This window comes from Desarmillaria tabescens, assembly GCF_030435595.1.
Source record: "Desarmillaria tabescens strain CCBAS 213 chromosome Unknown EV420scaffold_43, whole genome shotgun sequence".
NCBI lineage: Eukaryota > Fungi > Basidiomycota > Agaricomycetes > Agaricales > Physalacriaceae > Desarmillaria > Desarmillaria tabescens.
This window is the reverse complement of record NW_026848342.1, coordinates 91,569-105,643: the sequence shown is the minus strand read 5'-3', so window position 1 is coordinate 105,643 and position 14,075 is coordinate 91,569. Positions and strand designations below refer to the sequence as shown.

Genomic DNA, 14,075 nt, shown 5'->3' with positions numbered 1-14,075 from the left:
ACTTGTTAATAGGCTGTCGTGACTCGTTATGCAAGTCGCCGCAGAAAAGGGAAAAGGGCCGTAAGGAAACCGTAGCAGTCGATTCGTAGTCTTCAAGACCTGGCCCCGTGGGCCCATCGTATTGTGTTGACACAAAAAGGCTGTAACTATCGCAAAGGGGTGAGAATCCTCAACGTCAGCAAGTGAATCGGAAGGATGCAGAGGGACACTGGTGAAGAAGCAGAAGAAAGTCTAACACGTGCCCGATAAATCCTCTTGCTTCAGTACCACCACCACTGCCCGTACTCCATGGCGTTATTCCCGCCTTTTCTCATGGATTTTCTGAACAACAGAGACAACAAGCGAAAGGTGGTCCATCAGCGACAAGAGACTCAAATGGTGTTCGATTTTAGCTAGCAGTATACGGTGAACATCGCAATGATTGCCACCCCAAAAGAACTCAGCACTGAGAAAGGCGAGGCAGTGGGTACGTGAAAACATGTTTGCAGCATGGCATGTCGTTCTTATCTGATTTCAAAACTCAGAAAGCCTGAGTAAGAGCGAGCAAGATGATACCTGACATCTTATCCTCGACATATGATTTCGTTCTCTTCGTCGCCTCTACCCTTTTCTGCCTTTACAGGTTCACCACACTCCGACTCATCACACCTTTGCCGGCCAAGTCGAGCTGGGTGCCAAGTATTTTCCCACATTCTGAGCCCCAGAAGCATCATTCTCTGAGTCAGCCGTTTGCTCTGAGTCTGAATTGTGCTGCTATTGAGGTTGACTTTTGGCCAATCACAATTTACCGTCTCAAAGAGAAGGGCACACGATGGGCACTTCGATGCCGGAACTGTGCTGGCATGGTAATAGTGTGAACAGGTAAGCGTGTTTCCAGTGCGCCATTCGCATGCCCTACTAACTTCAGATCAGGGTCCGGGAATATATATTGCCGTCTACAGTACTTCCGATGTACCCGTCACGCCTCTCCCCAGATGACTTCCTTGCCTACCTCTAGTAAACCCACTCTTGACCCTACCTCTGAACCTTTCTACGAGGCTCCCTTCCAGACTACGATCACGGCAGGAACGGGCTGGGACAAGAATCTATACAAAATTCTTCATTCGAAATCTCCCATGCCATATTCCGCGTACAAGGAAATAGTATCCGCGTATGCAGAGCTTCTACGCATGCTCGAAACATCGAATGGCAGTCTTGTGGGACTGTGAGTGAAATGCTTCATTCAAATCCTTTGTTCATCCGACCATACAATTTGGAGTCATTATCGCTCGGATCTCAAGCAGATACTATCCACTGCCGAAAATTATGTTCGCTACAGCGAGTGGGACGCAGAAAACACGATCGGAGCATTGTCCAGTTACGTTCATTATTCAATCCCCCGCGGTCAAGATACCGTGGACTTCTCGAAGTTCCGCCATCAATGTAAAATCCTGGGTTCGAAAATTGAGACCGAGATTCTCCTGCTAAGAGATGGAACTGGGCTCGAACAACAGTATGAAGTAAGCTATGAATCAACAATCCTTGAGCCTATAATAATGTTCCTCCAACCTACAGAACTTCGATAACAGGAGACTTCTTGGGTTCATTACCCGTGTATCCAAGATCCTTGCTCAAGTATCCATCGTTGTATTTACTTGTATGATCCTATTGGCCGTTGTTTTACCCTGGCATTGGAATTTCATTATGTATAAGGCTGGGTTTGCCTTGGCCATTGGAGCACTAGCGTATTTGGGTACGTTCTCGTTTTTATTCGAAACCAACACTTAGTCATATCATCTCAGGATTTGATGTGTCCAAACGCATGCAGAGATATGTTCTCGCTGTCCAAACACTGTACATGCATTATTTTCTACTCATCTGGGGCTGGAACGACATCAAGGCGATGTTAAACCGTATAGCCGAATCAGAGGGTCCGTTATCTGGCATGCAGGGTGTGCATTCTTCCTTACAGGCTTTCCAACAATCGGTATGACATCCTACATTTAGCCCACGTCATTATTGATGCGGTTTTCCATTAGTTTTTAGGGCAAGACGGAGAATTACAGCGCCTGCAGATGCAAATCTCTGCTTCGCTAACATATGACACCGAGAAGTAGTCTGAATGGTGTTGTGATTATGATAGGAGTATGTATGATCAAAGTTGTGTCGTCTGCGCATGGTCTTCTTGGTCTTGATAATATCGACTTGGTAAGAAGCAAACGACGGTGGCTGGCAGTTGCTGTTCTCAAGACACTTCATATCGATGACTCGATTCCCTTTTTTCCGTTGTGATATCTAAGTACAGATGAGTTGAACGTTAAAAACCGGGATGTTTCTGTCCGAAATGTTGCTTCCATCGCTGCGCGCGAGCTATGAACAACAAACAGCTCAGACCTCTTTTACCGGGATACACGTCGCAGCCAGAGGATTCCGTTACGTTTCCGATTCAAATGTACACTTTGACCCAGTGCGGCATCCAATAGAAAGCCGTTATTGATGTTACAAAGTTCATTGTTCAGCAAGATGGAAATAATCCAAGGAAAGATATAGTCTTGCAAATGAAAGATGAGAGCAATGATATTAGCTGCAAATTTAGCTGCAAATAGCCAATGAGTCAAGTTGGGGTCGCCCTGACGCGTCTGTGGCGTGGGAAGTCCACTCGGTTTGTCCTCTGCTAATGTGACCGACTCATCGTTTTCCGTTCCGCTATCTATATATCCCATCAAAGAACAAATCTTGTTGACTCCTCAGATGCGACAAAAAATTATGTATGTGCTATGTCCTTTCACGACAGTAATGCTAAGAGTTGACTGAGATTTCCACTTCTTGAAGTTTAGGTTGTGATGCAATCTACTCTCGTATTAAAAGCTGTTATTGACGTTCACCAGACTCGGTAGGAAGATCGGAGTTGTACAGTGAACAATTCAGCGAAAACCTAAGAAAATAGCAAGTCCGGGGCTATTAGAAGATGACAACGCCAATGATGCGAATATGATTCAAAGAGGGTCCACTCGACTTGTCATCATCGTTGCCGAACAGGGAGACAGCAGGAGGATCCACGGTGAGAGCCTGACCGGATTTGGAACTTACTAGCAGGGACGAGGGAGATGCAAAGAATGACCAGCGTGATAATTCAAACATGAAATAGAAATACTACATAGTAAAGTGCTCACCAAACGTTCGGAACGAGTAGGAGATACAGATACATACTACAAAGATACCTTTATCTGAGATTCAATATCGGGATGCCGTCGTAGACGTTGCCAAAAGCCCCGTAGCGACCCCACCGTCGGCTGATCTTCATCCAGAGCTTGAGTTTCAAGTGGCGAGATTTGCAGCGGCACAGTTGGCCCGGCCTCAGGACTAAGTCCATAGTCTCCCACACAACTTCCATCAACAAATGCCCTAAAGTCCTCGGCGACAGTATCCAGATCCTTCAAATACTCGGACCAAGCAGCGTTCAAGTCGTCTCTATGAAGTAGCGCGAGACGGCGAAGATAGTAGGGTTCATCACATAGAACGTAAATCACCCAAACGGCGAGGAGGTTCGCAAGCTGGAAGAGGTATACCCCGGCCCAATGGAAGATCCCACGGTCCAATGCATCAGATTTGAGACCAGTGATAAAGGCACCTAAGACTGTTTGCAGCGATACCCGGGATCGGTCCCATCTTTGTAAGATGAGTCTCAACACTGCACCTCGTAAACTGGTTATGCTTTCAAGAAGACGCTCCGAAACAACATAAGCAAAAGCTTCATTTATGACGGGAGCGAACTGGAAGAAATAGAGAATGAGTTGAAGTTCAGCTGAAGCATCATGGGCAAGGGAGTCTTCATGTTGAGATGTCAATGGATGATCCTGGAAAGCAATCCAGACAAAGTTGGAAGCCATGACTGGTGTACACCAGTCCTCCGGAAGAAACTGAGGGGGGCGGGACGTGGATTCGAGCGTTTGAAGGAAGAGCAGCAATGCGATACACTGATCTTTGCTTCGCATCCAGGTGTCACCAAATTCGTAGGAGGAAACCAACGGATACAGGACTTTCAATACCGCGTGCCGATTGGGATCCAATTCGAAAGAAGGCATATTGCCCCCCAATACAGGGTCGTTATACAACCGTAATGAACTGACGCCCATGTACATTCCGATGTGTCGAATAACCATGATGAAAAGGCTATCAATCGAAGGATCAGCGACGGCTACCCTGTGGACAGAACGTGAGGCGGCCATCGTCAACAGCATGTGTAATCGCGGATCCGGAGGTGCAGGGAATTCATCGGTGGGATCAGCAATGTCCGTGGTACCTCTGAAACGCTGATAGATAGCATCGGCGACATAGGGATACAGGTAAGAATCAATAGCCGACAGAAGAGATACTGCACCATCTCTTAAATGAGAGGGCAAACAGATCTTCAATCCGTTTCTTGCCGAGAAGATAGGTGGGGGGACGTAGTCGGCTCGCCAGTAGCGCGATGGAATGGCATGAAATAAAGGTTGGATCAGGGCATCTTCCGGATCAGAGGATATGAGTCTCCGGAGCAGGTGTCCCCATACAATGGGCTGCAGAGCAAGCGGCCCTGGTGATATTCTGAGCTCGGCTTTCGCTAGATATCGGATTGTGGGGATACATTTGGGATAGCCTGGGTAGGCCACAACAGCTAAAACCTCTGCATAGACATCCTGGGGCCAGTGTTCGTGTCCCGCTTCTGCGTCTAGGAGAGTCCAGGCCAGCCCGCGTCGTTCACCATCCAAGACAAGACGAAGGCTTGCACGAGCAAAGCGATCAGTGATGCCTTCCGGCCAAGGATGACGGCCCATCTACCAGATGAGGGTCTTGCACATGTCCGAAATTCCTTTTGCGCGTTGCTTTAGAGGCTCTATGGACGGAAGTGGTAGGGCACTGGTTGATTGTACGACGATGCTCTGCACGCTGGGGCTGGTCGACATGTTGAAGAGCCAGGCCAATGCGTGTACGTCCATCTCATCCGCACTGACCTCCACAGCTGCAAGTTCAGCGTCTCGGAGTGTTCTGATGGAAGACGACACCGGCAGCTCATCTTGAGACTCGTCCGTTTGAACAGAAGGCGGAGGTACCCAAAGTCTGGAGATCGCAGATACGAAGAAGGGATGACGGGTGAGGTACGTATAGAGGAGGAAGGCATATTGCGACAGTGGTGTCTTGTACGAACACGAAGGGTACCAAATCGGAAGGAGGTTGGTGACAAAGTACGCCGTGAATGACATAAAACTGATGGCTCCGACAACGGATGCGATCGACACTTGTAACGGGACAAGGAAGATAACCAAACCGACTAGAAACACACAAAGCGATACGCTCAGGAGCACGGGTAACAACCCAATGATGAAACCCACACCCCACTTCTGCAGCCCCATATACCAGAATTGACGTACATGGCATTGTTCCCGGGGTGTCCCTGATGAAGCAGCCATGTACTGATGTATCCACTGTTTTGTCAGGACGGCGAATAATGCGGTAGCGAGGCTGAATGAGAGAGAGGTGAACCACAGGCCGTTTACCCAGATATCAGATGTCGTGGGGCGAAAGCTGGAGAAGGGAGTGAGGTCTGAGCGAGGAACGTTGTTCACACTGAGGGAGCCATTGGCCGCTGCACGCGTGACGTCGATGAGTTCGAACAGAAGGGATGCAGTCACTTGGCTGTAGTTGGCTTGAAGGCTCTGGGACGTCCGTACGACGAAGGTAGTGACTACAGCAGAGAAAAGACCAGCCTGTATAAGTATGAGTAAGCAAAATGATGGACTCGTGAATAAGATCGCACTCACGAAAACCAGCAAAACATCTAATCCATCCCTCCATCCTTCTGCCATCTCGGCGTCAAATCCAGCACATTCTTCGAGGTATGTTCGCCATATCCCGGCCAGTGGACCCAGCTCATCGTACTGCTTATCTTCTGGGAATTTCTTTTCGTAGTCAAATGGGTCATTACCTTCACTCTGAATGAGAAATGCAGCAAGCACAACGATAGATACACGCACCTCCAGCCTGGATTTCATGTTGCGGTATGCCAAAGACATTGTGAATCGACTTTCTCTGTCGTTTCGGAGAATAGTCTGTTGATATCTCCGCTAGCTGCTGAGCCTCGAGCTCTGGCTGGGAATCGACTGCAAGATTATCCATATCATTTGGCGGTATTTGTGGCTCTTCACCTCCATCTTGTGCAGTCTTGATGGAAGGCATGGCTATCGAGTATTGTGGGGGATAAAGACGTAGACAGACAGCGCAGCCTCAGGGCCGTTATCGTTATGCCTCCGGTCAGATCCGTAACAGTAGACCCCCTAAGACTACAAATGTTATGCATACCTGTCATCAGATAGTCGTGCGAAACACAGCTTGTGTAGTCTAACTTTTTGCCGACTAGCATTAAATGTTGAGGGAGTGTTAGAAATGTAGGCACTAGCGACGTTGATTCTGCAGGAAGGTTGTGGCTTGCTTGACACGTCCGAGTCGTCGCTTTGAAGGAGCTCTGCCGAGATGAGCATTGGCATCGTGGCTCGGAGTCGAAGGCCTGGCAATGCATGCGCATTGAAACGCGGAGATTAGTTGGGCGTTGATGACCAAGATAGACTATTTGATTCGCAAACAAAGCAAGACTGCTTTGCTCCTTTCTTCTTACCTCCACGCTCCCTCTTTTTTTATCTCGTCGTGTTTCGCCCTTCGACCAATTCTAGCACAATATTGAGCCTCAGTGACGGTGGGATTGGCTTGGGAATGAGAGAAAACATGAAAGATTCCCAGCAAAGGTGAGTTCACTCATGTGCTGAGTGATAACTTTTATCTTGAGCTTTCTCTCAGTCCGTTGTCTTCGTATTCCGTCCAGTCACGGTGACATCTCTCCGGGAAGGACATCTGCTACCTGCCCAGCCCATAAGCAAGCGTCTTTTGCCCCGAGACGGTGTATATGAACAAGCGCACAACACCTGGCCTCGATGTCAATTACCGGGTACCGACCACTTACAAGCACAAGGACAGAATCACTGGCAGGAATCTCATCTAACGGAGTATTACCACCTGGCACGAGAACAATACGAGGAAACGAGACCGATTGCCAGAAAATGGAGAACATACTTGGAATTGGCACCGAGATGGTGGAGGATTGGATGTTTTGCTGGTCGTCGTGAGTACCCAAGGTGGATTCTCTCGCACGCTGAAATCCTCACCTTTCTTGCATAGTATTCCGAACAACTCAAGTCTACTACGACACGGCATGACACACTTGGTTTCTTAAGCTCAGGAATGGGGTGCGTTTCCACCCGCTGGCATGTGTTGCAAGTCAAACGAGACTTTTACCGTAATTCTGCTAATGGATTTCAGACTTCTTTGCTTCTGGGCTCCTACAATCCTAACCATTGAGCTTGCACGCAGTATAGACGGTATTGAATGTACGTGCACCACAATGACAGGTCTCCTACTCTCTATGATTAACCTCGTTTATTTAGATGCTCACCTCTATGGAGCCCACAATCTGGCACAGCGATAGGCACGACAGGTGTGTTTTGCTTTCAGTCTGTTCCTTCCTACCTTATCCCGGCTTTAAGCTGGATCCGTTGTCGGTGGTGAGGTGGATTAATCGAATCCGCCGTCATTCTTAGATGTACGACTACATCACTGACGGATGGCTGGCGATTTGTTGGTGGTCCGGTTACTCGGGCTGTCCGACCAAGAGATGTTCCCACGCCACAGACGCGTCAGGCTCGGAGAAAGTCGAGCAGCGTAATCCTGGAGAAAGCGTATTTCATTGAAAGTTCGACTTATACATTGACAGTTTGAGTACGATAAGGAGGAATATATGGCAACGCTGCAAAATCAAATATCCTTCGTCCTCACCAGCCAGCTCGTCTGGTGAACTGTGAGTATAGTGCACAGTATCGGCCTATGCAACATTAGCGGTCACTAGATACGGATATAAAAGAGGCTTAGATGGAACGTAACCTTCGAAGTCGCGTGCGGATGGCGAATCTCGGTCTGGGAGTGCTACGTCGGATGGTGTTTGAGTTATCCAACAGAGCAGTCACTGATGCTCAAAAGCGAGACACAACGAATATTCGAGAGAAAGTGTAGAAGAGAAGCCGAGAGAATCACAGTAATACCGGGCTGGCGAGCAATGAAAGAGTCAGCTGTCAATAACAGATGATGCAGCGAGGGTATGCCTCAGAGCTCCGATGCTTGGACTGGTTACAGAACATTCTACTGAGCAGTGGCAAGTACATTTGTTAATAGACTGTCGTGAATCGTTGTGCAGGTCGCCGCAGAAAAGGGAAAAAAAGCCCGTAAGGAAAGCGTAGCAATCGACGTTGTCGTCGTAGTTACCAAGACCTGGCCCCGTGGCTCCATGGTATTGTTTTGGCACGGAGAGGCTGTAATCGTCACAAAGGAATCGGAATTCTCGGCCTGTAAATGAATCGGAAGGATGCAATGGGACGTTGGCGAAGAAGCAGAAGAAAGTCCAACACGTGACCAATGCATCCCCTTGCTTCAGCACCACCACTGCCCGTACTCAATGGCGGTATTCCCGCCTTTTCTTACAGATTTTCTGGGCTACAAATACATCAAGCGAACGGCACTCCGTCAGCGACAAGAGACTCAAACGGTTAGCTGGCAGCACACGGCGAACATTACAATGATCGCCACCCAGGAGAACTCAACACTGTGAGAAAGGCGAGGCAGTGGGTGCGTGAAAACACGTTTGCAGCATGTCGTTCTTATCTGATTTCAAAACCCAGAAAGCCAGAGTAAGAGCGAGCAAGACCCTACCGGACATCTTATCCTCGACATATGTTTTCGTTTTCTTCGTCGCCTTAATCCTTTTCTGCCTGTAGTATCTGGTTCACTACGGACCTCCTGTCTCCGACTCAATACGCCTTTGCCGGCCAAGTTGAGCAGACTCCGAAGCATCATTCTCAGCCATATGCTTCTTTGTCTGAATCGTGCTACTATTGAGGGTTGACTCTTGGCCAATCACAACTCACTGTCTCAAAGAGAAGGGTACACGATGGACGCCTTGATGCTGGAACTGTGCTGGTATGGTGATAGTGTGAAAAGGTAAGCGTGTTTCCAGCGCGCCTTTCGCATGCCCTACTAACTTCGGATCAGGGTCCGGGAATATATATTGCCGTCTACAGTGCTTCCGATGAATCCATCACACCTCTCCCCAGATGACTTCCTTGCCTACCTCTAGTAAACCCCCTCTTGACCCTACCTCTCGACCTTTCTACGAGGCTCCCTTCCAGACTGTGATCACGGCAGGAACTGGCTGGGACAAGAATCTACGGGAAATTCTTCATTCGAGATCTCCCACACCGTACTCCGCGTACAAGGAGATAGCATCTGCGTATGCAGAGCTTCTACGCATGCTCGAAACATCGAATGGCAGTCTTGTGGGATTGTGAGTGAAACGCTTCATTCGAAGGCTTTCTTCGTCTGACCATACTGTTTGGAGTCATTATCGCTCGGATCTCAAGCAGATACTTTCCACCGCCGAACATCTTGTTCGCTACAGCAAGTGGTACCCAGAAGATATGCCTTTAAATATCGGACAATTGTCCAACGATGTTTGTAATGGAGTGGACATCTCCAAGTTCCGCCATCAAAGTAGAACTATGAGTTCGAAAATTGAAACCGAGATTTCTCTACTAAGAGATCGGACGGGGCTCGAACAGCATTATAAGGTTAGATATGAATTGATCATTCCTGAGCCTATAATAATATTTCCGCGACATACAGAAATGCGATAACAGGAGACTCCTTGGGTTCATTACTCGCGCATCCAAGATCCTTGCTGGAGTATCCTTCGTGTTATTTGCTTGCATAACCCTACTGGCCTTGGTTTTACCCTGGTATTGGAAGTTTATCATATATAAGGCTGGGTTTGCCTTGGTCATCGGAGCAGTAGCGTATCTGGGTACGTTCTCGTTTTTATTCGAAACCGACTCTCAGTCATATCGTCCCAGGATTTGACGTGTCCAAACGCATGCAGAGATATGTTCTCGCTGTCCAGACACTGTACATGCATTATTTTCTACTCATTTGGGGCTGGAACGACATCAAGGCGCTGCTAAGCCGTATAGCAGAATCAGAGGGACCATTATCTGACCAGCAAGATGTGTACTTCTTCTTACAGGCTTTCCGAGGATCGGTATGGCATCCTACATTTAGCCCACGTCGTTATTAATGCGGTGTTCCATTAGTTTTTAGTGCAAGAGGGTGAATTACAGCACCTGCAGATACAAATATCTGCTTCGCTAACATATAACACCGAGTAGTCTGAATGGTGACGTGGTAGGAGCGGGGGTATGTTCAAAGTTGTGTCGTCTGTGTATGGCCTTCTTGGTCTTGATAATATCGACTTGGTAAGTAAATGACGGTGGTCGGCAGTTGCTGTCCTCAAAATACTTCGTATCCATGACTCGATTCCTTGTTTCCGTTGTGGCACTTAAGTACAAATGAGTTCAACGTTGAAAACTAGGATACTTCTGTGTGCGTGTGAGCTATGAACAACAAACAGCTCAGATCCCTTTTACTGGGATACGTGTTGCAGCCAGAGGATTTCGTTACGTTCAAAATTCAAACGCACACTTTGACTCAGTGCGATATCCAATAAAGCCGTTATTGATGTTACATTCGCTGCTCAGCAAGAAGGAAATGTGAGCTGAGCAGTGAGATTAGCTGCAAATAGCCGATGAGTCAGGGTTTAAGTCGGAGCTCTCAGAGCTCTGACGCGTCTGTGGCGTGGGAAGTTCACTCGGTTTATTCTCTGCTGCAACCGACTCATCATTTTCCGTTCCGCTATCTATATAACCCATCAAAGAACAATTTTTGTTGACTCCTCAGATACGACAAAAAATATGTATGTGCTTTCACAACAGTAATGCTAAGAGCTTGGCTGAAATTTTCATTTCAAGTTTAGGCTGTAATGCAATCTACTTTGGAGGAAATCTTAGCCAGACATGGCTGGATATCGACCTTCACCCATCCTGCTGATGATGCCTCCCTTCTGCGCACCAATGACGTGCCATCACCTCTACAATCGGCTCGTATGAAGGCGTCTTTGGACAGGATAAAGACGGCTCTGATTGAGCTACAGAGCGACCTTGATTTACTCCATAGCGTCGCCGCGTCGCTGCAGACTCAAATGTCGCGTCTTCAGTCATTTGAGAATGACTATAAGACAGCATTGTCTGCGACACGTCGCATTCCCCCAGAGATCACGATGAAGATCCTATGCTGTTCGTCAAAAGATTTCAGATTTGACGTCTTCAGAATCCGAGAAGGGCCATGGTATCTTGGTCAAGTTTGCAGCTCGTGGCGACAAGTTATCGAAACACTTTGTCCGGAGCTATGGGCCTCCATAATAGTGAGGGTTTCGTTCTCCTATATGCCTCCGAAAGGCAAATTGGTGGAGAGGCTCCGCGTCGTCCTTGAACGCTCTTGTAATCATCCTCTGGATTTTCATTTTAGGTTCTGCGGCACTGAGGTGGAAGAAAGTGACTTTGAAGAAATGGAGCGGTGTTTTGATGTCATGATCGCTCATTCAAACCGATGGAGAGTCGCCGATATGATGATTACCCCTTCCCTTATCGAACGCTTACCTCGCATTCGCGGAAAGATTGATTGGCTGAGAGTCATGTATCTCAGCTGTGGTTATGAACCTGGGCCTGGAGACATCCATGCCTTCGAAATTGCCCCCAAACTCGAAGACCTGTATCTGAGAGGCATGCACGGAGAGACCAACATTCATTTCCCAGCGTCCAATCTTGTATCTCTCTCTGACGCAAGATCATTTGGCGGGGATCGGCTGACTCCCGAGTATCTTCACATCGTTAAATCATCTCCAAAGCTTCGTTCAATTTCGTACAATGACCATGGTTTTCAAAGCCCGAATATCAATTCTGTTTTCCATCCTCCCGTCATGTCTCCATCGGTCGAAGAGCTTTCGGCGTCTTCGCCGAGTTTTATGCGCAGCCTCGTACTACCTTCGCTGAAAAACGTCAGGCTAACAACCGCTGCGTATGACGGAGATCTGACAGAAGAAACGATGAGTTGCCCTGTGGATGCGCTTGGTGCACTCCATGAGCTGCTTTTGCGGTCGCGATGTTCCCTATCACGGTTGTCCCTCGTCGATGTAGTCTTAGACAACAATCTCGTGAACATCATACGGCTCATGCCCGCCTTGCAGGATTTCATCGTCCAATTCACCGAGTGGGTAGATGATTATGATCCCATTATGCAGTCTCTAGTGACACAATTAAGTGAGACTAGTATGGTAGATGGGTCACTTCAGCACTCCATGGTCCCTTCTCTGAAATCAATCGATGTTTACATGCTCCGTGTCCGGTACAATCACCTCTCTTTCATCGATTCCACGTTTGTCGATATGGTTGCTTCGCGACTGCGTCTACCATCCGGCGCACCACGCCTCATGAAGCTCAATCTACATATAAGTGGGCGGGGAGGGAGCAGTGATTTTGATGAGGAGGCTAAGAATGCCTTGATGAGTTTGAAAGACGAGGGACTTCAGCTTAATTACTTTGTGTGTGGATGAAGGAGATTGAGAACGAGGTCCAATCCTGATGACTGATATGACAGATATATTGTCATTATCCTCTCTGATAGTATTTTGTATCGTACAAGTATAGGAGAGTGGTTGGTGAAATAGCAGGAGGCAGCGGTCTCCGAGTGTCCAAGTATATCATGCCGTTCACTCGTCACGGCCTATGTGTACATTCCCATTGCAGAGGCGTTAGAGCTTGTTTCATTGAGAATTTGGATACAACATGGGGGAATACACGGCGAAATAAGAGCTTTAGACGCCCACCTCTGCTGATGACCACTAGTGCACAGCATCAATCTAAACGACGCCATATTGTCAATGGCGGCTGCATGAGGACGATAGACTTACCCCAACAAAGATAGACTTCGAAATCGCCTCGGCTAGCGAAGCATAGTCTTAGAACGCGAAAGTGGCTACTTCTTGGGGTATTCAACAGAGCTGTCATTGATGCGATGAATATTCGATGAAAAGTGTAAAGTAGAAGCCAAAAATCATGTAGGGTCGGACTAGCAAGCAAAGGAGTCAGTACTTAATGGCAGCAAGGACATACCTCAGAGCTTCGATGCTTTGCCGTGGTAAGTGAATATCTTATTGAGCAAACAGAGACGGAGTGTAGTTGTTGTTGGGCTGTCGCGAATCGTCATTTGGGTTGTGTTGGCTATTGAGCTCGAGAAACAGAACGCTCGAATAAATAGAAGCAGCCAAGGTATTGCGGGATATGTGGTTTCAAGTCCTGACGTTAAAAAGCATCAACGTCAAGAGGCAGAGAATTTTCAACACCAGTAAATGATTCGATGGGATGCCGATGAAGCAGTGGTGGAGCAGAAACAAGTTTAACACGTGGCCGAGACATCCTCTTGCTTCAGTACCACGACGACGATCGCCACCACCCATACTCTGTTGCATCACTCCTGCCTCTCCTCGTGAATTTTCTTGAATGATGGCAGCCGCAAGTGGAGAAGAAGGTGTAAAGGGTTATTCCATTGACGACAAATGACTCGAGCGGCGCTTTTACCAGGCAGCGCAGGACAAATGCTGTGAGGAAGACGAGGCAGCTCCGGTGGGTGAACATACATTCTTAGCATGTCTTCACGGTCTGACTGAATTCAAACATTGACAAAAGCCAACACTTAATCTTCTGCCTTCCTCGCTTTTACTCGACCCGCCTGTGTTATTGACTCTAGCCAAATTTGATACTGCTCAGCCTCAAGCAACATCATTCCGGGTCGTGCTATGATTTATTTTTACTCTTGGACTCTTGGGGACACAGCCAACACTCAATTGCTGTAAGCTGTAACTGATGTGGTGCGAAAATCCAAGGGCGTTTCCAGTAAGACTTCCGCGTGTTCTGGTTATCTACTAAGATCTGTGACCTTACATTGCTGTGGCTTCAGGAACCCATCACGCCTCTCCTCAAATGGGCGCCTCGCCTACCGCCCGGAACGTCATAGCATCCCTAAGATCACAGTAGGTCGGTGTTGGGACAACTATCTACTCGAAAGCCCGTCCA

General features: G+C 47.9%; 5 protein-coding genes across 5 annotated transcripts; 3 read left to right on the top strand and 2 right to left on the bottom strand.

Moving 5' to 3' along the window:
• Positions 1-743: 743 nt before the first annotated feature.
• On the top strand, positions 744-2,257 carry EV420DRAFT_861690 (uncharacterized protein). Its single transcript, XM_060483769.1, has 6 exons — positions 744-861; positions 913-1,204; positions 1,259-1,499; positions 1,555-1,732; positions 1,782-1,966; positions 2,019-2,257. The coding sequence occupies exons 2-6, from the start codon at positions 975-977 to the stop codon at positions 2,094-2,096; spliced, it is 912 nt and encodes a 303-aa protein (XP_060326246.1). The 5' UTR covers positions 744-861; positions 913-974; the 3' UTR covers positions 2,097-2,257.
• An 821-nt stretch (positions 2,258-3,078) lies between these two features.
• EV420DRAFT_861672 (uncharacterized protein) lies at positions 3,079-4,913 on the bottom strand. Its single transcript, XM_060483768.1, has one exon. The coding sequence runs from the start codon at positions 4,794-4,796 to the stop codon at positions 3,189-3,191; it is 1,608 nt and encodes a 535-aa protein (XP_060326245.1). The 5' UTR covers positions 4,797-4,913; the 3' UTR covers positions 3,079-3,188.
• On the bottom strand, positions 4,797-6,011 carry EV420DRAFT_1275976 (uncharacterized protein; the record flags this gene model as incomplete). The annotated part of the gene is made up of 2 exons (XM_060467933.1): positions 4,797-5,726; positions 5,781-6,011. The coding sequence occupies 2 exons, from the start codon at positions 6,009-6,011 to the stop codon at positions 4,797-4,799; spliced, it is 1,161 nt and encodes a 386-aa protein (XP_060326244.1).
• Positions 6,012-9,016: 3,005 nt separating this feature from the next.
• On the top strand, positions 9,017-10,513 carry EV420DRAFT_861638 (uncharacterized protein). The gene is made up of 6 exons (XM_060483767.1): positions 9,017-9,057; positions 9,109-9,400; positions 9,455-9,683; positions 9,739-9,916; positions 9,966-10,150; positions 10,203-10,513. Exons 2-6 carry the CDS (start codon positions 9,171-9,173, stop codon positions 10,275-10,277), a joined length of 897 nt encoding a protein of 298 aa, XP_060326243.1. The 5' UTR covers positions 9,017-9,057; positions 9,109-9,170; the 3' UTR covers positions 10,278-10,513.
• Positions 10,514-11,073: 560 nt separating this feature from the next.
• On the top strand, positions 11,074-12,615 carry EV420DRAFT_1567799 (uncharacterized protein). Its single transcript, XM_060474140.1, has one exon. It carries the CDS (start codon positions 11,147-11,149, stop codon positions 12,554-12,556), a length of 1,410 nt encoding a protein of 469 aa, XP_060326242.1. The 5' UTR covers positions 11,074-11,146; the 3' UTR covers positions 12,557-12,615.
• The last annotated feature ends 1,460 nt before the right edge of the window (positions 12,616-14,075 follow it).

Excerpts from the sequence above, each read along its gene's own strand:
- EV420DRAFT_861690 (XM_060483769.1), top strand. The coding sequence starts at position 975 with ATGACTTCCTTGCCTACCTCTAGTAAACCCACTCTTGACCCTACCTCT. Across the intron at positions 1,500-1,554 it reads GGCTCGAACAACAGTATGAA|AACTTCGATAACAGGAGACT; the intron begins GTAAGCTATGAA and ends TCCAACCTACAG. Across the intron at positions 1,967-2,018 it reads TACAGGCTTTCCAACAATCG|TTTTTAGGGCAAGACGGAGA; the intron begins GTATGACATCCT and ends GTTTTCCATTAG.
- EV420DRAFT_861672 (XM_060483768.1), bottom strand. The coding sequence starts at position 4,796 with ATGGGCCGTCATCCTTGGCCGGAAGGCATCACTGATCGCTTTGCTCGT.
- EV420DRAFT_861638 (XM_060483767.1), top strand. The coding sequence starts at position 9,171 with ATGACTTCCTTGCCTACCTCTAGTAAACCCCCTCTTGACCCTACCTCT. Across the intron at positions 9,401-9,454 it reads AATGGCAGTCTTGTGGGATT|TCATTATCGCTCGGATCTCA; the intron begins GTGAGTGAAACG and ends TACTGTTTGGAG. Across the intron at positions 9,684-9,738 it reads GGCTCGAACAGCATTATAAG|AAATGCGATAACAGGAGACT; the intron begins GTTAGATATGAA and ends CGCGACATACAG.
- EV420DRAFT_1567799 (XM_060474140.1), top strand. The coding sequence starts at position 11,147 with ATGTCGCGTCTTCAGTCATTTGAGAATGACTATAAGACAGCATTGTCT.